The sequence below is a fragment of the Corvus brachyrhynchos genome, unplaced genomic scaffold, assembly GCF_000691975.1.
Source record: "Corvus brachyrhynchos isolate BGI_N302 unplaced genomic scaffold, ASM69197v1 scaffold215, whole genome shotgun sequence".
Taxonomy (NCBI): Eukaryota; Metazoa; Chordata; class Aves; order Passeriformes; family Corvidae; genus Corvus; species Corvus brachyrhynchos.
Genome location: NW_008237887.1, coordinates 653,844 through 675,209, shown reverse-complemented (window position 1 = coordinate 675,209; position 21,366 = coordinate 653,844). Strand labels below are relative to the sequence as shown.

The following is a 21,366-nucleotide window of genomic DNA, read 5'->3' as shown; positions in this document are numbered from 1 at the left end:
ATTTGGCCTTGGAGCAGCCTGGGACAGTGGGAGGAGTCCCTGTCCATGTCAGGGGTGGGACTGGATGGGCTTTAAGGTCCCTTCCAACCCAAACCATTCCATGATTAAGTGGTGCTTCTCAGCAAACAAATAAATGAGAAAAGGTCAGTGAGAAGCAAATGCCAAATTTCAGTAGTGTGAGTTTTAACCCAATATGCCAAAATTTGATTGTGTTGAACTGCTGGTGGTGTCACCCAATAGTTATGTGACTCTTTTTTTCTTTGATTCTCCTTTTTTTACTATAGCCACTCTATAAAATTATTTAAAACAGTTCCATCATAGAGATAGTACAGTGGAGCAAATATTTGTGTGCCATGGAAACATTTTTCTAATGTTTTGTTTAATGTGTTTTGTTGAGTATTTTTAATAGAAGCTGAGAAAGGAGATAAACATATGCAAGAATTGCTTTGCTATTTCATTCCTTGCTTGTGGCAAGCCCTGCAGATACCACGGACTCTCTGCAGCCCTTTATTGTTCCTTTTTGGAGGGGAATATGCAAATTTCCCCCTTACTTTGTTGGTGGTAATGTGTATCCCCTTGCAAAATCCCAGTATTTTTGATATGGCTTCTCATGGAGAGATCAGAAGGTCCCAGGCCAGAAGGCAGAGGGATCCAACACATTTCCACCAGTGACTCCAGCTGGTGCTCTGATTTTTTGATCCTTCCACGTTTTCCTAAATTGCCTAAATAGTTAAATAACTTGTGCAGTGTTTCACTTAGATAAATACATATTATTTTAACTCTCTAGATATGTACAGTGGAGTCTCTGCAGACTGATTACTAATGTAATGTTTTACTAACAGTTTATCTCCACACAGGTAACACAAGTAGCAAGACAACCGGGTCCTCCTGCCCCATCCCCTTACACTGCACATGAAATAAATAAGGGACACCCAAATCTTGCTGCAACGCCACCGGGACATGCATCGTCCCCTGGGCTCTCACAGGTAAGACCTGGCGTTGGAGCAGAGCATTCCCAGCCTCCCCCTTTTCCTCTTGTCCCATTCTCAGCTTCTCTGCTCAGCAATTAACTGAGTTGTGTTGTCTGTGACCAGTGTAGAAATAAAGTGGATAAAGGGTGTGGCTTGAACCTTGCAGCACTTAGATTAGCACACCAATTAAATACAAGTTTATTAGACATTAGTTCCTTGTGGAGTCTGTAACAGAAACTAAAAGCAACTTGAAAAATTAGAGAAAATAATCATTGATGAGGAGGAATGTGTTTTGCTGCTGGATCAGGCAGTTTGGGGCATGACCTGACTCCCACACCCTAAAAGTGCCCTCTGTCATCCGTCAGGGATTTTCCATGGGGCGTTTTGTACAAGGTGGTGCAGTTTGGTAATTCTAAGAAATGGGTCAGGAAAATGAGTTGCACAAATGATTGCTCATAAAAGAGATGAGACAAAGGGCTGGTTACAGAAAAGTCCAGAACAAGAGATAAATGGGAGTTAGAATAAGAATGGAGAAATAGTTTAGTGAGATACGTGGAATGAATTGGTCTCTTTGTAGCCTCTATTAGATAAATATTCTGCAGGGCTGACTTGAGAGTGGAGAAGCTTAATCTGAAAAAGGAGGGGGCAAAAGAGGCAGGTAATAGGGTGAGAAAAAAAGAGAGATAAAAGATACTGAGGTGGGGAAAGTGGGATGTGTAAAGAATGAGGTGTGAGATGGAGGAAAGCCTGATGTTCCCTTTGCTCTTGATTAATTTCTACTTGCGTGGATCAAGCAGGAAGGCCTGAGCAGGTCAGCTGTTAAGGAGAGTGGGTTTGTTATGAGCAGGGGGTGCAGGATGAGAGGCCGAGGGTGGGTTGGGAATGAGGAGGTGATGGGGAGAACCTCGAGTGGATCCAAGCTCCCCTGCCAGCCTCTGAAACGTTAAACTGCAGCTGACCTTCCAGCCAGGGAGATGCCTGGAAAGAGGTCATGGAAGGAGCACTTCACCTGAATGATGCACGTTTTAGATAAAACATGACGGGGAAAGTGGAAACTTGTGGTTGTGTTTGTGAATGTGCAGATGCTCATCCTCCATGGAGTGGGGAATGAGAGGCTGAAGTGTCTCCTGCAGGCATTAGTGGTGTTGGAGCTGTTCCTTGCACTCCTGCTGCATGGCTGTTGGAAGTAAAGGCTCTGGGCTGAGGACTGAGGCTCACAGAACAGGGAGGGCACAGCAGGGTTGCAGAGCAAACCTTCAGATGCTGCCTGGCTTTTGTCATGGATCAAGACATTCCTTCCTGGTAAACCTCACCAACACAGGGAAGCTACTCGTGTGGCAGAGGAGAGGGGAAGAAGAGAACATTCTGGGCAGCCTCTTTATTTTAATCAAGGGATTTCTTTTCTTCCCTTAATATTTTCCTGTTGAGTCAGTGCATCCATAGCAAGTGGGCTCTGTGCCAAATCTCCAGCCAGCTGGAAAATGCTGCTTTCCTGTTCCTCTGGCTCTTGGAAGTGAGGGTCAGCTTGTGTCCCTGCCGTACTGCTGGAGTGACCTCAGAGCCTCTGTGGCAGCTGAGGGCCCTCAGGGGCTCCGGAGGGTGCTCCCACTCTGTGGAGCCAGCTGTTGTGTGCTGAGGGACAGGGAGGAGCAGCAAGATCAGGGTTATGAGGCAGATGAAGCTTCAGGCACTGTGGGCTTTGGGGCCAGAGAGGACTGGGGTCTGCAGAGCTTTTCCCCAGGTGATTCGTGCCAAGGTGGGATTCGGCAGTGGAGCAGCACAAATGGTTCCTGCTCGTCCCCAGCTGGTGTCGGCACTGCTGGGGCTCCTCTCAGGAGCCCTTTCCTTTGGGTGAAGGTTGGGTGGTGATGCCAGGTTGGACAGGTCTTGGAGCAGCCTGGTCTGGTGGAAGGCGTCCCTGCCCGTGGAACAAGCTGATCCAACCCAAACCGTTCTGGGATTCTGCAAAGAACCAAAAATGCAGGTGCTTGCACTTGGGACACCAGAAAGGCTTGAAAAGGGATCAAAGCCTTCCACAACAACCTGTCCCCAGGGAAAGTTTCCTGTACCCCTGAACTATTAGAGATTTGAGTAAATTTAAATTCTGAATATTCTTCTGTGCATCTCACTTGGACCCCTGTCAGGAGTTGAGTTTCTGTGTTATGTGATGGTAAGAAGTTCGCAAGCTAAGTGGAGATTTGGGTGGAAGTTTAGCCTGTTCATTGCCTCTGTGATTTGTCTCCCATGGGTTTCACACCCTGGTGCTTGTGTTAAGAATGAGGTGAGTGGAAGTTTCCTCTTTCCACACTTCTTGTAGTTTGTGAATTTCCATTGTGGTTTCGTTTGTTTGCTTTCTTCTAGAAAGCGATGAGAGAGTAATTTTTGAATAATTTTGTCTGATTCTTGGACACCTTAAATCCTACTGTTTACCTTTAGAGATAAAGGGACCACGGCTGACATGGGATTCGGATGAATGCATTATTATTAATTCCTTTAACAGCAATAAACCACTTCACAAATATCTGTATTTTACCCACCCACACTGCATTGATGATTGAACATTGAACAAGGGTTGTCTTTGCCTTTGTCCAGGTATGCCTAACGTAGCGAGGGGGTGTTGTGCATGAAAGGTAGGGACAAGACCACTTTGTTTGAATTAGAGTCTGATTAAGGGTCATTGATTTCTCCATCAGACCCTGAGTTAATGAATACTCATAAGAGTGAGTCTTTCCGAGGTAGGGACTGCTCTTGAGGCAGTAGTGAGTGGTTAATGTTTTAGGCTTTGGATGTCATTTGGTACTAAATGGAATTTGGGCAGAGGTAGAATGTGTCACTGCTGGTGTGGGCACATTGCTCTGGTTGCTCTCTGGGCTCAGCAGAGTCGCTGCTTGCTGTTACCCAGGAGGGATCTCAGCATCTCCTCAGGCTCAAGAGTTTCTGGAAGTGGGGATGTCACAGAATCATGGAGTGTCCTGAGCTGGAAGGGACCCACAAGGATCATCCAGTCCAATCCCTGGCCCTGCACAGACACCCCAACAACCCCCCCCTGGGCACCCCTGGAAGCGCTGCCCAAACGCTCCTGGAGCTCTGGCAGCCTCGGGGCCGTGCCCATTCCCTGGGGAGCCTGGGCAGTGCCCAGCAGCCTCTGGGGGAAGAACCTTTCCTGATATCCAACCTAAACCCTCCCCTGACACAGCTCCAGCCGTTCCCTGGGTCCTGTCCTGGTCACAGAGCAGAGCTCAGAGCTGCCCCTTGGGAGGAGCTGCAGCCCCCAGTGAGGGCGCCCCTCAGGCTCCTCTTCTCCAGGCTGAACACACCAAGTGCCCTCAGCTGCTCCTCATGTGGCCCCTCCAGACCCTTCGCGCTCACCCTTGCCAGGAGCCAAGCTCCGAAGGAGAGCGAGGGTTAACAAATGCTTTGGTTCCACGAGTGACCCCTCACTCTCCTGGCTGCTCCAGAGCTGCCTGTCCCAGCACGTCTGAGGGCTGGGAGATGAGGTAATACCTTGAATTCTAGTAAGTGATAAAAGGAATTGCTGTGCCTTACCAGAGCTCCGGGAGCTGGAGCAGTTCATTGTAAGTTGTGTGTGGTGAGATGATGGCATCGTGCTGAGTGGTCTGAAAGGGAGAGTTTGGGAACCAGGGATCAGGGAATGTGTGGGGTATTTAACCTGAGAAGTCAGGTGCAAGTGAACCTTGTGCCTTTGTTTGCTTTCCTTTTGCTTTATTTAAACAGACAGAAGCAGCTGGTGCTGTGGTTGGGTGGCCCTTTCTCTCACTCCTCCACCTTTTCTATCTGACGTAGCCCAAACGAGCACGGCTCCCTGTTCCGCTTCCTCTGAGAGCTTTCCTGACGGATGCCCCCCGGCACTCTGCTGCCCTTCAGGATGAGTTTGTGCAGCACAGTGAGGAGATCTTGGCAGCTGTGTGGAGCTGTCCCACAGCCCCATCTTTGCAGCAGGAGGCAGCGTCTCTGCTTCCCAAATTCCAGGGCCTTGAAATCATAGTGCTGCTCCCGGGAATGTGCTGAACTCTGGCGCAGGGGAATGCACAGCACATGCTGCCGCAGCGATGTGTATGGCCAGATGTGGCCCCAAGTACATAAAATTTCATATTCCTGTTGGGTTTTGCATGTTTTTCCCTCGTTCTGACAGGGACAGGAGGGGCATGGCCCCTCTGCCTCCTCTCCTGGCTTGAGGCTGCAGAAGGGGCTGGTTTGACGCAATTCCCTTTCTCAGTGTGCAGAGGAAAGGAGAAGCCATTGGAAAAGGAGCAGAGCAGGTTATCCCCTGTAATCCAGGGCCTGGATTGACAGTCGGTCACCATCCTGTGATGGATGGGAGAATCCAGAGCAGGCCGAGAGCATTCCCAGAGCCCTTAACAGAGAGCAGCTGAAGCGCTGCAAGTCTGCCCCACTCCAGCTGTGCCTTACACCGATGGATGGGGCAGCCGTGGTAGGATGGGGTAATGGGAAAGGGAAGCACTTCCAGAGTAGCTAGGCTGGGAGCCGCAGGAAAGAGCTTCCCTTTGTCCATGGAGAGAACAGAGGAGGAGAGGGTTCCTCCAGAGGCAGCGTGCAGAGCTCAGGGCACCAGGAGAAGACAGTTCCATCCCTCTTTCCATCCCTCTCGTGACCTGGGAGTGTTTTGGAGGATCCCAAGGAACAAGTGCAGTGGGTTCTGGCATGTGAGGGTGAGTGGTTTGGAAAAGACTCGTGGCTTTCTCTGCCTCAGCTTTGGAACTGCGGGCTCCAGTGGGATGCTGAGGGATTCTTTTAGTCCAGGCCCACAGTTTGGAAGCACCAAGCGACCACACTTGGAGCAAATTGCCAGGAATTTCCTCTGTAATCAGGGAAAGCTTCAGCCCTCATTAAGAACACGCTGTGCACTGAGCAGATCGGCACTGCCTGCCCACGGCTGCCTCTTGGAATGGGCTGGAATGCTGGAGCGCCTGGGGAGCAGAGGATCCCACAGCACTGATGGGGACCTTCCTCTGGAGCTGTTGTAGCTGTAGACATCCCTCACCTGCTCCTAAAAAGGTTGAGATACTCCCAAGTGAACAAAAGTGCAAGAGGGCTGAATTCTCTGGATCTTGGTGCACGGAGACCTTGACTTTTAGGTGGCTGATTTAAATCCGGAACAGATTGTACCAGCTGAAACTTGTTACCATCTGGTTCTGTGCCTGAAGTGAAGAGAGTTTTGTGGTCTCATTCTGGTCCTCAAAAATGTCACCATCGTTAAATTAGTGTTTGTAATAGCAGGGAGACATTCCTTGGTACCTTCAGGTCTGGGAATGTGTGCCAGGAAGCAAATCTGCCTGCCATCTGTGGCATGTTTACTAGGCAATCCCCAAGCCCCTCTTTTATGATCTTGGATCCTTTCTACAGGAGCTGGAATAATCCTGTTAGAACCATGATGTTTATTCGATGCTTCCATCTTCTGTAGCCCAATTTGAGATGCTTTTAATAAAGGGATGTTTATTAAGGGGTCGGAACAGAAGGAGGGATGTAATTTAATTGTAACCTCACCCTTACTGGTACTGTGTGGTCAGTCAGGTGTCCTGGGACGTGGGGAGTGTTACTCCTTGTTCTCTCTTCGTGTTGGAGGCAGCTGCCTTTGGAGTCTGGTTGCTACATGTCAAATTTATCTTCCCCCAAATTCTGGTGACCAGGGACAGGACTGAGGGAGCAGCTGGAGCTGTGCCAGGGGGGTTTAGGTTGGATATCAGGAAAGGTTCTTCCCCCAGAGGCTGCTGAGCACTGCCCAGGCTCCCCAGGGAATGGGCACGGCCCCGAGGCTGCCAGAGCTCCAGGAGCGTTTGGGCAGCGCTGCCAGGGGTGCCCGGGGTGGGGTTGTTGGGGTGTCTGTGTAGGGCCAGGGGCTGGACTGGATGATCCTTGTGGATCCCTTCCAGCTCCGTGATTCCTCATTATTTGGGTCCACACGTGGTTTGCTAGGACGAAATAGTTGGCATAAAATCAGATAATAAACCTCCAATGCCCCTGGATCACCAGGGGCTCCCAGTTTTATTGTCTCATTCAGATAAACCCTCTGTCCATAATTTTCTGAGGTCAAGAGCACCGTTGTGCATCCTGTGATCTGAGCTGGTCTCTAAGCTTTGCAGGGAACTCTTCCCCCAGAGAACTTCTCTGTGTAGGAACCTCCTTGTGTAAGGTGCAGTTATAGCCAATTCCCTGCTGCTTAAAACCACCCAGAGTGGTAACTTGTCCTGTAACTCGTATGGTTGTCAGTCAGGATATTTATTCATGGTGTAGACAAAGAATGAAAGATTAAACTCTCCTTATATAAATGAAGAAGTTGGTGCTGGACCAGATGAGGGGAAATGTTGCCTGTTTGTGCTGCTCCTCCAAGCAGCATATTCCAGTTTCTTGGATCTTCTGTCCATTCCACATAATGAGAATAAAGCAAATTTAAACAACTCCTGATAGTATTTTGTGAACAAGAAACCTGCCTAAATAACCAGGTTAATGTGTAGTAATGGAATTTTTTTCTGACCAGTCAAGAGTTTGACCTCTCGTCCTTCTCACTTCTTTCCTTGTGCTTCCTTGTACATCCAGGTCAGGCTTCATCCCAGCACATTGCCAATGCATTTTGCTAATTCCAGGCTTGCAGGAATATGTGACTGCAGGTGGAGATTTGAAACTGCGAGTTATTTAATAGCTGATAAATCCAGAAGTGTAATCTTCTTTTGGCCTTTGTGTTCAAGACCTGCTGGAAGTGCAGCTGAACCCGCTGGTTCGTAATAGGATTAGGAGGTTTTTGATTGGGTTAATAATGCTGGGAATATTTCCTCCTAGAATGTATTTCATTATTTTTGGTTCATTACTATGCTTTTTACCTCATTAAGTTAAATCTGGGCAAATCTGGCTGGAAACATCAAACATGTCTTGTGTCTCGGTGCCTTTGGGCTTCAGGGTGCCTTTGTGTGGGGATGCTCGGCTTCATGGGTGTCTTCTAATTTGGAAGAGCATCCGGGTGTAAGAGCTGCAGGAAGGGAGAGTTGGGAAGGCATAATGTAGCTTCAAATGCTGATTAACACTATTAATTTTAATTATTTAACCTTGGAAGCAGTTGGCTTTCATAGGGCGCAATGTAGGAGGGATGTATGAATTAGTATTTGTGCACTTAAGAAGGACTAGAAAGAGCCTTTAATTCTTTTTTTTTCTAGCAAGGAAAGGAGAGAAAGGAAAACCCATTACAATTTTATCATATACATGTGCAAAGAAAAGATTACAGCACAAATATTGAGTCTAGTTAGGACTGGGTCTGGCTTTAGACCCACCCCATATCTGCCTCATAGAATCCTATCATAGAATCCCAGGATGGTTTGAGTTGGAAAGGACTTTAATCTCGTCCTGTCCCACCCCTGCCATGGGCAGGGACACCCTCCACTGTCCCAGCCTGCTTCAAGCCCCATCCAGCCTGGCCTCGGACACTTCCAGGGATCCAGGGACAGCCACAGCTGCTCTGGGCACCCTGTGCCAGGGCCTGCCCACACTCCCAAGGAAGAATTCCATCCCAATATCCCATCTGACCCTTCCCTCTGGCAGCGGGAAGCCATTCCCCCTTGTCCTGGCACTCCAGGGGGTGTATTGTAAAAAATTCCTGCTCTGAGAGGTGTGTTTAATCCTTCTCCAAGTGGTCTGGTTTGCCCAGTGGGGAGAGAGTTTCTCTACTGCTGCTTGAGCTTTTCCTCCCAGGAGTAGCCGTGACCTGGCTCCGAGTGTTCCCTGGCCCTTCCACCCCGTGCAAGTGCAGGGATTGGGAAAGGGAAAGCTCTCAGTGGGTGTCTTGGCCACACGGCACATCCTGGCTGCGTGTGCGAGCGGAAGCGGCTTTGTTTGGCGTGTGAGATTATTTGGAATCAAAAGCACTTTTAAACTTGCCAGTAACTTGGTTTGGGGGGGGGAATGAAACAGCATTTTTAGTAGAAAATCAAACTTCTCTGTGGATGTTTAAAAATTCTCCAGGTCCCTTTCTTCAGTACCCTTCCGTGTGCATTTTCTGTTCTCACAGTCATGTGCCGTGGGCTTTATTTTGGTGCTTTTCAGACTTTGCCACTTGTTGAACCACATTTTTATTCATAATATAACAATACGAGGCAATTTGCCATTTTCTTACATTTAATAATTTCAATTCTGGAATTCCTTCTGTAATAGTACCTTCTGTTCCATGCAATTTAATGGATGTTTTCTTGCATGCTCCAGAAAATACACAGTTTTTAAACAAACACCATGTGTTCCATAAAGCACCAGAGTCAGCACAAAAGTCAGTGCTTTACACAGTTTGCGTTTTGTAAGCACAGCGGGCATGAAATATCCCTGCAGCCAGAGAAATCAGGGAGATGGAGCCCTGGAGTTACTGGAACCCACCGTTAGCTGTTGTGTCAGACTGGGAAACAGAGGAATAACCTCTGGGGCTGTTTAACCTGCAGCAGGGACAGCCACATTCCAGAGGTGAGGCTCTGAATCCATGAACAGCCTGGTTCTCCCGCCAGCTGAGCTCTCACTGTGCTGCTTTCCGTTGAACCACCAGAGGTGGTGGAGCCGTAATTCCACTCCTGCAGCCTGGAAGGGCTGTGCCTGTGTTCTCCACAGATCCTCCTTATGGTGCCATTAGAAACCCGTAATTTATCGAATTGTTTTAACTTTGAGCAAATTCAGACACTTTATATGTAGGGTATTTCTGGGCTTCCGTGTAAAACTTGAATATTTTTATCTGAGTGCTGCCATCAGCTCAAACAGGTGAAGGTTGGAAGAGACCTGGGATCATCAGGTCCAAGTGCCTGCTCCGAGCTGGATCAGCTGGAGCAGGTAAGTCTGGGCCACCTCCCATTGGGTTCTGAGCATCTCCAAGGATGGAAACATCCTCAGAGATACCAGGTGACACATTTTTGGAGCTTCTTGTTGGCTTTTGGAAGAAAATAGGAGGAAAGCTGCAAAGCTGCTGATGCTGTTTTGATGTGGAGTAGGGTCTTGGCTGGTTGGGGTTGTGTTCCTGAGAACAAGTATTTATCCTCAAAGTCCATGTTTTTGTTACAATGGGAGGCAGTTTTACAGAACAAGTGAAAGGCGCTCTGTGAACTCAAGGGTGTCTCTGCAGCCTGGGCAGGGCCAGGCAGTTCAGCCTCAGTAAGGAGCCAAGTGAAGCCATAGCAGTGTTTCCAGATGTTATGGAATGGTTTCCTGTGATGTTATCCATGGCCTCAGGCCTTCTTTAGCAGCAGATTCCACGCTGATGGATTTAAAAGTGGCTTAGGGAGGGAGCAGCCACCAGCAGGACACCTGTCCAGCCCCACGGCTCAGAATCAGACTGGGGTTCAGTCTTTCACTCTGGGTCCTCGCTGCGGCCTGGAGTCCAGCGTGGGCTGATGGGCTGGAGCCTTATGTGGGAAGGAGGAAGATGATTCTTTCCTCCACAGGCTGGGTGTTCTGTCTGCCTTTGCACTGTGGTGAGAGACGGGTACACCCTGTAGAGCTGAGGAGAGAATCACTGAAACCCCGAATGGTTTGGGTTGGAGGGACCTTAAAGCTCATCCAGTCCCACACCTTCCACTGTCCCAGGTTGCTCCAAGCCCCATCCAGCCTGGCCTTGGGCACTTCCAGGCCCACAGCCACAGCTGCTCTGGGCACCCTGTGCCAGGGCCTCCCCACCCTCCCAGGGAACAATCCCTTCCCAATATCCCACCTAACCCTGCTCTCTGGCAGTGGGAGCCATTCCCCCTTGTCCTGGCACTCCAGGCTCTTGTCCTAGGTCCCTCTCCAGCTCTCCTGGAGCCCCTTTAGGCCCTGCAAGGGGCTCTGAGGTCTTCGTGGAGCTTCTCCAGGTGAGCACCCCCAGCTCTCCTAGCCTGGCTCCAGAGGGGCTCCAGCCCTGGAGGAGCTCCGTGGGCTCCTCAGGACTTGCTCCAGCAGGTCAAGAATGTGCATCCTGTGTCTGTGTGGTCCCTGGCACAAACAGTCCTTGTCCAGGGAACAGCAAACTGCATTTCCTCCACCATCTTCCCTTGCAGGCAATCTCATTAGCCATGTTGAAGTAGGAGAAGTGCCTGTAGCTCTGTGGGTGTTAGCTGGGTCTCAGTTTCCCTGTTCTTGCTGCTTTGCCCACTCAGATGTGTGATGTGAAAACATGTAAAACCATAAAAAAGGTTGTTACAAATTTGGCTGGGCAGGTAATGACACAGGTGATGTATCCTGAGACAAACTGCTGCAGAGGAAAAAGTGGAGAGAGGAGTAATTCCTCCTGGGTCAGGAGATTTGTATCCTTTCAAAGGCTGAGCTTAATCACAGAATCACAGATGGTTCCGGTTGGGAGGGCCCTTAAAGCTTATCCTGTTCCACCCCCTGCCGTGGGCAGGGACACCTTCCACTAAAGTGTTAATATTTACCAGCACCAGGAATTCCCTGAAGGCTGGGCTGATGGAAAAAGAGAGAATAAACCAGTGTACTTGTCAGGAGAAGGGCAGTGAGGATGCCAACTCCTTCTTCTCTGCATCTTCTACTTGTCTGCAGTTTGTTAAATCCCTAAAATCAGTCAAGACACCTGGAGTCCAGTCCTGGCATTTTGAGGAAATAGCTTTAGAAAAAACCTACATATTTAAATAAACTCACTGAACAGTCACAGTTCCTGTTTATTCTGTGCCTCTACCTAAATCCAAACCTCAAAACTTCCCAGTAAATCCGATGTGCAGAGATTTGGACCGTGTCCCACCTTGGTGCCATCCCAGCCCCTCCATCAGGAGCAGAGTGTTCGCACCAGAATTGTGCTAAATCCTGTTTTTTAAGTGGAAACTCTTCATCTGCACAACTTGTTTGGTGTCAGAGAAGAGCTCTGATCCTTTTGTCACTGATTTTGATGGGACTTTGAATATTCCAGGTATTAAATACCAATATATGCAGGAAAACAGCATTTCTCAGGTGCTGGTTGCACCCTGCAGGGGAGCAGCCCTGGCTTAGAGAGGCAGCAGAGTAGAACTGCTGCATATTTTTGTTTTACAGCAGTGCCCTGGTGAGGACGAGCTGATTTTAGTGATTCTGGATAATTTACAAATGAGCTGCTTAGAAAATGTGGCATCCCTGGTGTGACGGGTACCTACAACCTGCATATTTGACCACGTAGCTGTGCATGGGAACTTGTGTTTAAGCAGAGGGATCTGAGAGTGTGTGTGATCATTGAAATATCATTGTGATAATGAAAGGCAAACTGGGAGCGTTTAGAGGGAAATTGTCCTTGTTTAGTGGTTTAATAATTTGTTGTGCTATTTTTAAAGCTGGAATAATTCACAGGAGTAGTGGGAAAATACACTTTATACATTATTTGAGGGGGTGCTGTGTAAAAAAGGGCTGAAATGAATAGATCTAATTATTCAGGTTTCTCCACTATCATCTGTAATATTTGCAGATGAGCTGGATCTATATGTTGCAGACGCTCTGGAGTTTTTCCTGCCAGCAGCTTCCAAGCCTGTTCCACTGAGTGCAGAGCACACCGGGGAGGGAAAAAAGCGGAGTAGGCTTGAATGATCTGGTTGCCAAAACAATGGTAACATTCAGATGTGTCCAGGAGAAGTGCAGGAGCGGGTGCTGCCCTGTTTGTGTTCAGAGGCAGGAGGTACCTGAGGCTGGTCCTGGGCATCTCCAGAGCTCGGTGGCAGAATTACAAAGTTGTTTATTTTGTCCCCTAATACTGATTTTAGGTCAAAAGCTGCTCTGTGCCGTGTTCAGGGGTCTCTGCTGCAGCCCCTGGGAGTGTGGTAAGGGAGACAGGGAGAGCAGGAACTTCCTTGTGCCTTGCCCTGGATGCTGCTGTTCCTAAGGCAGCCCCTGGATGGAAGATGAGCCTCTCGTTAGCCACATGTCTGTGGGAGGAGGAGATTCTGGGCTCTTCTGGGATGCTCTGGCCGAGGCTGTTTTCTCTGCCTTCAGTAACACAGCTTTTCACATCAGATAGAAAGTACAATCTCGCTGTAGCCTTCAGTCCGTGGAAGTTCTGTGCGTTTTTGCAGGAGCGGGAGCAGCTGCCTGTGGGGAGCCCGGGAAAGCTGCTTCCCGCAGCACTGAGCCTGTGCTGAGCACCTTTCTCAAAATCCAGGGCATGCACAAACCAAAGCTTGGGGAAAATGAAGGTGTGAGTGAGGAGGGGCAGCCTGAGGAGCTGCTGTTCAGGCTGCGCTGCCTGCGGGGAGTTCATTAGGGAGAAATGAAGATACAGGGTTTAACTTATAATCCTCTTACTTTCCCAGAGCTGAATGCCCAGAGATTTTCCTCACTGGAGGGTTGCAGTTGTTTGGGTTGCAGTGATTGAGTTGTCACAGTGATTGGATTTGGGGCTGTGGGAGGGCAGAGCCAGCCCAGCTCCACAAAGAAATGATGATTCAGAACTAAAAGCCACATCCATGCTGTCACCATCACTCCACACTTGTGAGCCAAGTGGTGGGTTCTGCTGCTCTGGGGAATTTCTTCACCTGCATCTGAGGCCAAGTTCCTGCTGTCCAGGCCAGTTACCCAGGGAAAAATTCTGTAAAAGCAGCCTCCAGGGCTGGTGCATCAACAGAGCCAGTCCCATGCTCCCTTTGTGGTTTTCCTCAAGGAAAATCGTTCAGCAGCTGGAAGGAAAACCAAGTCTGGTTGTTAAAAACAGGGATAAAGAGGAGACTCCTGTGCAATGACCTCCCTCTCCTGTACCTTGCTCCAGGGGCAGCTGCCTTTGGTCTGAGGGGCTTGTATAAGTAAGAATTTATAAACCTAGGGACAGCACCCTTGGTGTAAAGAACACTGGCTGTGTCTCCAAGTGCCCAGCTGGGGGGTTGAATCAGTATTTAGCGTTTAACCGGGTCAGGGAATGGCTTGGGAACAGACCAGTGCAGGTGTTGTGCAGAAATACCTGCACTGCAGGAGACACCGGGGTGGGCTGGGGGTGTTGTGTTGTTTGGGGAAAGATGGATCTCATAACAGTTTTATCCTGTTTCCAGCCAGTCCCTATTTTTGGTATCTGATGCCTTGACATAAAATAGTAACAAGATATTTTTGAAAATGTGTGTGGTGGCACTTTGGTGAGTTGTTAGCTGGGTGCTGTCCGTCATTATTGCAGAGATACATGAGATATAACGAGATACCAAACCACCTGGGCAATGGGCTGTAGTTTTTATTCCCTGCAGCACCACGTTGGTTTGTGGCCATGCCAGAAAAGGCCCTCTGGGGCTGCTGTGGGACAGCCAGGGGCTGCCTGTGGCCCCAGCAAAACCCCGTATGTTCTAAAGTGTTTCGCTCACTCTGTCACATTCCTCCTAAGAGATTTAAGCTCTGTGCTGGTGTCCGGGGGAGCCAAGGCCATAGCTGTGCTGGTGGGGCTGGGAAGGGAGTGGGAATGCGAGGTGGTGGGGCTGGGAAGGGAGTGGGAATGTGAGGTTTCCTCCCCAAGGTCACAGCAACAGCGATGGGAGCAGCAGCGAAGCTCCTGAGTCACGGTCATGCGCTGGAGCTGCAAGTCCAATTCTCCTCCTCGTGTGTAACTTCAGTAAATATAGACCCAGCAACCTCTTCCTGAGTCAGGAGAGGATTCGGGAATCAGCCACAGGGATTAACCCCTTCCCGGCCAGCCCAGCCACCGAGCTCAGCAAGGGACACCTTTCTGCCTGGGGCTGGAAGAGTTTTGTTCCCAAAAAAATTTTCCAGAGGCAGAGCTGGGTGACTCAGCTCTTTTGAGCCTGATGTGTGTACTTTGCCTGTTTATTCCCGGGACAGGCAGTCCTGAGGGAGTCGTGTTACGCTGCAGGCTCAGTGTTTATTAACCAGCTCGGGGCCTGAGCTAAGAACAACTTCTTTCAGTTGTTTTGTTGATAGTGATTATTTTTCCTTGCTTACCACAGGCAGCAGCTCGAGAAACAGCCCAGAGAAAGGGTTTTCCCAGCAAGTTGTGGGAATACATAAACACTCAGCTATTATCACCTTCCTCCCCTGAACAGCCACAGCTGAAATATAAAATCAGGAAGGTGAGAGCTTTAAGGGAAGCAAATTCCTCTGTCTCAAAGTGGAGCAGCTCAGCAGCGCTCTGTCCTCTTCCAGCAGTTATTTGAACTTCAGGGATTCAATCCAGCCTTTAGATGCTTCAGAACCAACATTTGTCTGCAGAGCAGTACTTGCTTCCCTTCCTTCCCCTCCATGGGGGTTTATTTGGGGGATCTTTGGAGCATTTCCTCGCTGATCTCTTCATTCCCTCACTCCATCCTCAGCATTCCAGCCCCGGAGCACGGAGCCCAGTGTGGCTGCACGTGACCACCTCACTTTCTGTACCCGTTTAGCTGCTTGGCACAGAAAAAAGCCCTTTACAGATGAATAGATGCAATGCTTTAATCAGCTGATGTGTATGAAAAGCAGCAGAGTGCTGTGATTTATTCTGTTGGATCTTTGATAGTTTATTCAGGCTCCCACAGCCGATGTGAAGTTATTACCTGCAGAAGTTTATAAACCACTTTCCCCTCCCTTTTCTTCCCCCTATTATGGTTTTAACACAAATACCAGTTAAGGCAACGTCCCTCTGGTTGGAAACATGTGGAGCAGAAGCATTTGTTGTTGTGCAATAGTTGTAAAACATGTTTATTTAGGTGATGTTTGTGGTCTTCAGTGGGGTTTGTATTGCACTTGTTCCTTGCTTGTGACCTCGCACCCGCCGGGGTCGTCTGTCCAAAACTGCCTTGGCTGATGACACCTTAATAGCAGAAACCCTGCACTGGCCTCTGGTTAAGCCTTTATATGCTTTTTTCTTTATTTATAACTTAGTGCTGTGCTCGTGCTGGTAGGTTTTAAATACTAAAGCAAGTTTAACCCTGGATTGTGTCACAGTATCACAAGTGACATGTCACCAGTGAAGTGCCTTTGGCACTGTGTTTCCAAATACCTGTTTTATAGTTTTGCTGCTAAAACTCAGGAGGTTTTTTAGGTTTAGTGATAGCTGTGCTCCCTTTGTCTCACATTTCCTTTGGATTGGCTGTTTTGGAGGTGGGTACAGACTTTGCGGCAGCATCAGCTATCTGACTTACCCTTTGGGAGACACATCAGAGCCCTGCTCTGTCACGTGCAATTTAAGCCTGAAGATGTTTTTGTGAGCCTGAAGATGGGGAGGAATAGTAGATATTTTCTTCTCTTGTTGCTGAGGTGCTGTGGGAACAGCAGTTTGGGATGAGGTCTCATCTCCTGAGATGTGGAGCTGGAGGCACAAGGAACCAGTGGTCAGCTGGTGCATTTATTGGTGTTACTTATTTATAATATTTCCCAACACAGCCACCTACCCTATGGGCTCACTGCTGGCTGGTGGGAGAGATCCAAGGGAGAGTGGCTTTAAACTAGAAGAGAGTAGGTCTAGGTTGGATATTAGGAGGAAATCCTTCCCCGTGAGGGTGGGGAAGGCCTGGCACAGGGTTCCCAGAGAAGCTGTGGCTGTCCCTGCATCCCTGGAAGCGTCCAAGGCCAGGCTGGATGGGGCTTGGAGCAACCTGGAATGGTGGAAGGTGTCCCTGCCCATGGCACAGGGTGGGACTGGATGAAGATGATTAAAGTCCCTTCCGACCCAAACCATTCCATGATTCCATGATATGAACAGCAGCATCTGGACCTGTGCTGATCCTCCAGGGGAAGAAGCCTTAATCTCACCCTGGGCAGAGATCCCAGATGCAGAAAGTCAGCAGCAGGATACGACAAAGGCAGGACAGCTTCTCCAGGTCGTGGATGAAAAGAGTTTCTCCATGTCTCCTTAGCTCTGGGTTACTCACTGTGGAACGACACTGACACCACCAGCTCCTGCAGAATCACGCGTCAGGTAAAGGGGAAAAGAGTTGATGCTGCATCTGTCATCTCAGAAACAAATTAGAAGTCTTCTTTCCATTTAGTTGTTTCCATGAACTAGTTTTTGGCAGTGGTGAAAAGGGAGGGAAGGGGTGGCTGGAGTGGATCGGATCAGTGAGCTCCTGGAGAGGAGGGACAGGGCAGACCTGCCCTGCCCACCCCTCAGAGGATGCTGCTGTCATCAGGAGCTGGGCAAAGCATTTAACTGCTCTTTAACTGCACAAGGAACTGTGCACCGGTACAAGGCTGTGCTGCTGTACCGGTGTAAACAACTCCAGAACAACATTGTCCAGCTAAATCCCCTGCCCAGTGTGTTCGGTGTCCTGGATCACAGTGAAGATGTAGTCATGTGTTTGGAGACACATATTTTATCATCATTTTGACCCAAAAAGCTGTGAAAATGAGACAGAAGCCAACAGAAGGTCCTGCCTAGTTAAGTTGTGTGGTAGGAGCGGTGTCCTTGTGTCTGTGGAGTCATATCTAAGTTTTGCTCTTTAAAAAGCAGTTCCAGTGTGGTCCCAGAGCAGGAATAGAAGATGTTGCAGCAGTTGGGTTTTGGGATGGGGCTGTTTTTGGGCTGTGCTCATTCCCCTTGTCCCCTGTGCCATGTTTTGGGGAGGGGGTGTTTATTGTATTTTTCCTTTTTTTTTTTTTCCCCCGTAGACTGGGGAATTCCTGGTTGAATTGTTTCCAAACATTTGTTTCATTTACCTTGTGTTGCATTTTTATCAGCAGGTGATTAGTCCAGAAATGGAAAAGCAGAAAAACAAATGCAAATTGTACCCCTGTGCTGGCCCTGCTGGGGCACCTCCAGTCCTGGGGCAGTGCTGGGGCCCTCAGGACAAGAGGGACATGGAGGGGCTGCAGCGAGTCCAGGGCAGGGAACGGAGCTGGGAAGGGGCTGGAGCCCCAGGAGCGGCTGAGGGAGCTGGGAAAGGGGCTCAGGCTGGAGCAAAGGAGGCTCAGGGGGGACCTTGTGGCTCTGCACAAGTCCCTGACAGGAGGGGGCAGCCGCGGGGGTTGGGCTCTGCTGCCAGGGAACAGGGACAGGAGAGAGGGAACGGCCCCAAGGTTAGGTTGGGTATTGGGAAAAACTGCTTCGTTGAAAGGGCTGTCCAGCCCTGGCACAGCTGCCCAGGGCAGTGGTGGAGTCCCCATCCCTGGAGCGGTTTAAAAGATGTGTAGCTGTGGCACTTGGGGACGTGGTTTAGTGGTGGCCTTGGCAGTGCTGGGGCACAGTTGGACTTGAAGATTTTAGAGAGCTTTTCCAACATTAACAATTCTGTGATTCTATGGTTCTTGAGAGCAAAGGCTGTTGCAGGCTGGTGGCTGGTTTTTGTGCCATTACAATAGTAAACTATTTCAAAAAATAATAATGTAAATTATAATGTTTTTGTTCAAAAAGAAGAAGGAAAAACGCACTCTGCAAAGTTATTTCTAAATGTCTCATTAAAATGCATCATCGGCAGAGCTCCAGAGCTCCAGTTTATTGTTACTTAGGGCAAATAACACTTGGGGAGAGCATCTGGTGGGATAAATTGTTATAGCCCACGGAAATGGGTGGAAGTAGGAAAAATTTGCAGAGCCTGTAGCCATGGCCTGCCTTCCATCTGGGACGGTTTCGGGCCATTCCATTGCGTTGGAAACGCTTTAATGCAGCAGCAGCTCCTGTTAAAACACACTCAAGGTTGTTTCTTGCTGTTTGTCTGATTTTGGAGGATTTATTGGCGTCATGTACAGTTCTGGCTTTCCTTGGAAGCTGGTTCAGAGAAGGTTTTTGGAAACAGGTGGCCAGGGCTTTGGACACGCAGGGTTTTGGTGACATGGTGCTGGGGTCATGTGTCCCTTGGGTTGTTTTCCACCGCGGCGCTTGGGGAGCTCAGGTGGTAAATAGTGGAAACTCTGACTTACAAAATAGTAGTAAACTTTGACTAATAATGAGTAAGGCAGCTGCTACTTACTAGTAGAGCTACAAGCTGCTACCATGAGAGGCAGAGTTGATGAGCTGATCCATGACAGAGATGGTTTCTCCATTGCAATCTTTTCATCTTTATCTCCATGTCAGTGACTCCACTTGATAACGTGTTCTGTTCCTGTTTTTCAGGATGAATCATTGGATCCACTCACTTCGTGTTTACTTTTCTTGTTCCCTGGCAGGCTCCTTACCCCTCAGGACAGAATGCAGCTCCAACCACGTTGGTGTACCCTCAAGCCCCTCAAACAATGAACACGCAGCCTCAGACCCGCTCACCGGTAAGGAGCCCACGCTGGCCTTGTCTCCTGTTCTTTCTTCCTCGTTCGTGTGTTTCTCTGTCTGTGTGTGTCTGTAGCACATGGCTGGTTCTCTGGAAAGCCCATTTTACTGACCGGGAAGCACATCCCGAATGGCAAACCTTGACTGAGTTTTTCAGACACTATCCTGGTAGGATATTTTTCCTTCTAAAGTTGCTAAAGGAGCGGAGCGATGGAGGGATTCTCATCTACCTTCAAATAACACCATTTATTTTTAGCCTAGTTGCTTTCAGGTTCACTTCATTGTAGAATTCAGGTTCATTGCCAGAATCTTTCTCTTTTCTTCTTTTTCTTTTCTTTTCATTTTTCTTTAAGGATGTGTTTTACACAGGGATAGACCAAAGATCAAACACAAGCAGTTCTCTGCAGCAGCACTCGGGTCTCCAGTGGCCTCTGGGCTTTGCTCCCAAATCAGTGCCACCGATCAGTTCTAACCCTGGAGGTGCTCACATGTAACCTAGAGCTTCTGTGTACTCAGATCTTTTTGTGCTGAGCCCCTTTTTCATCCAACTTCAGGTTTGATCATCCTTCACAGTCTATTTTTTGGGTGTTTATTGTGGTACCGCTCTGCTGTTTTAGGACTTCAGTTCCCCAAACCAGGTATTTTCTGGGGATTCTCTGCTCATAGCACAGCTCCATGTGATGTTAGAAGACCCTCCTAGGGCATCAGAGGCTTAGCCCAGCTTCTGGAGGCGTGGTGGCTTCCCATCACTACGTCTCAAGGCTCTGTCAGCCTTGAGCAGCAATCCTGCACCTCCTGCCCCTCTGTGTCAGGACACCTTCAGGTTGCCCATAACCCCCCGGTCCCTTCCCAACACTCTGCTCTTTTTAGAGTAAGGTGAATACTCCTGGAGCGAACTGAAAGCCTCTGAGACAGAGGAGTTTGTCCACAAACCAGGTATAAATACAGATGTACCCAGGGCAGGAATCCCCGAACCTGCAGCATCACGGGGGCACTTGCCCGGCTCTGGAGGTTTCCCCTCCAGGACATTGCAGGGTTTGTTCTGAGGCCCCTTAACCTCCGTGCTGATGAACGAGCCAGGTAACACTGATTTTGAAGTTCTTTGATGTGGACAGCTGGGAATTTGTCCTTAGTACCCCATTCTGATCAATAATGCAGGACACTGCTGATAAAACTCTTTCCTCAGTAAGTATAATCATCTTTCTCTTTAATTGTTGCAAAGCACAGCTAAGCTGGTATGGTTAGAACTGGAGCAAAAACTTGACTGAAGAGCTGCATCTCTAAACCAGTTTTTTTGACAGCCCAGCAGAACAGTGCCAATACATTGCACAGAAAACTGGAAGAGGAGGAAGGTTTTGGAACAGAGTCCGGTTTACAGGTCCCTGGCTGGAAGAGGCTGGATAAAATACTGCATTGTAAGCAATATAACAAACTGTACTCCTTCTTGCAGGCAATTGTGCCCGTGGCACTGTTTTTATTTCTTCCTTCCTTTCTTTATTATATATATTTTTTTACCACATCCTTTTTTGTTGGCTACAGAAATGCACTGATTTTGCTTCTTTGCTGAAAGCACAAGCTGCCGTGGCAGCCTCTGCCAGTGAAGTGCTGCCACAAGGTCCCAAAGGTGAATTACAGCTGGGGGGTCTGACCAGGGGTAGAACAGAGACCAGGGCCCCTTGGGCTTTGTCACTCAGCAGAGAGAGAATCTGCAGGAAATTCGGCCAGTAAATGTCAAATTTTGTAGGGTTTTTGCCCGTAACTGAGGAGATCCCAAGGAAGGATTTATCTGCACCTGTCAGCCTTGTTTGTACTGTTCTGAGCTCTCCTGTGTGCAGGTTTTGCCATGTGCTCTGCTAGTGCCCATCTCCACCCCATGACTAAAAGCTGCTCCCACCCATCACATCTCATTCCACCTCCGACCCCAAAGCAAATGCAAGACTAGCCCAGGCCTGAGCTACTCCTGCATTTGATTCTTGGCTTGATTTATTTATTTGTAATTTAATTTTTTTTTTAAATTTATATTTTTAACCGTCCTTTTTGGTGGTGAGGGGAGGGTGAGGAGGGGATGAAGAGGGTGGAGGGGTGGCTTTGCCATCCCTGGGTTTCCATCGTGCTCCGGCACAGCTGGCGTGGGCAGGCAGGACTGACCCAACCCCTCCCTCGAGACAGAGCTTCCTCCATCCTGTTCTGCATCCAAGGGCCGTTGGAAGTGCAGAGCTCAGGTTTTCTGTTCCTCCCAGCACGGCTGCCTTTGCAATCCAACCGGCTTCACATCTTCTCCCCCCA

The 21,366-nt window shown here is 48.9% G+C and overlaps 1 protein-coding gene across 15 annotated transcripts in view; it reads left to right on the top strand.

The window, feature by feature from the left end:
* Window positions 1-21,366, top strand: part of EIF4G3 (eukaryotic translation initiation factor 4 gamma 3) — a 104,629-nt gene that overhangs the window by 13,223 nt on the left and 70,040 nt on the right. For 5 of the 15 annotated variants that reach the window (XM_017732723.1, XM_017732722.1, XM_017732721.1 and 2 more), the window contains exons 1-2: window positions 877-986; window positions 18,984-19,079. In XM_017732723.1, the coding sequence (XP_017588212.1) occupies window positions 19,050-19,079 (30 nt within the window). In that variant the 5' untranslated portion in view covers window positions 877-986; window positions 18,984-19,049. Of the gene's footprint in view, window positions 1-842; window positions 987-18,983; window positions 19,080-21,366 lie in introns of those variants that run through there. The other 10 variants (XM_017732730.1, XM_017732729.1, XM_017732727.1 and 7 more) reach the window with 4 other exon arrangements.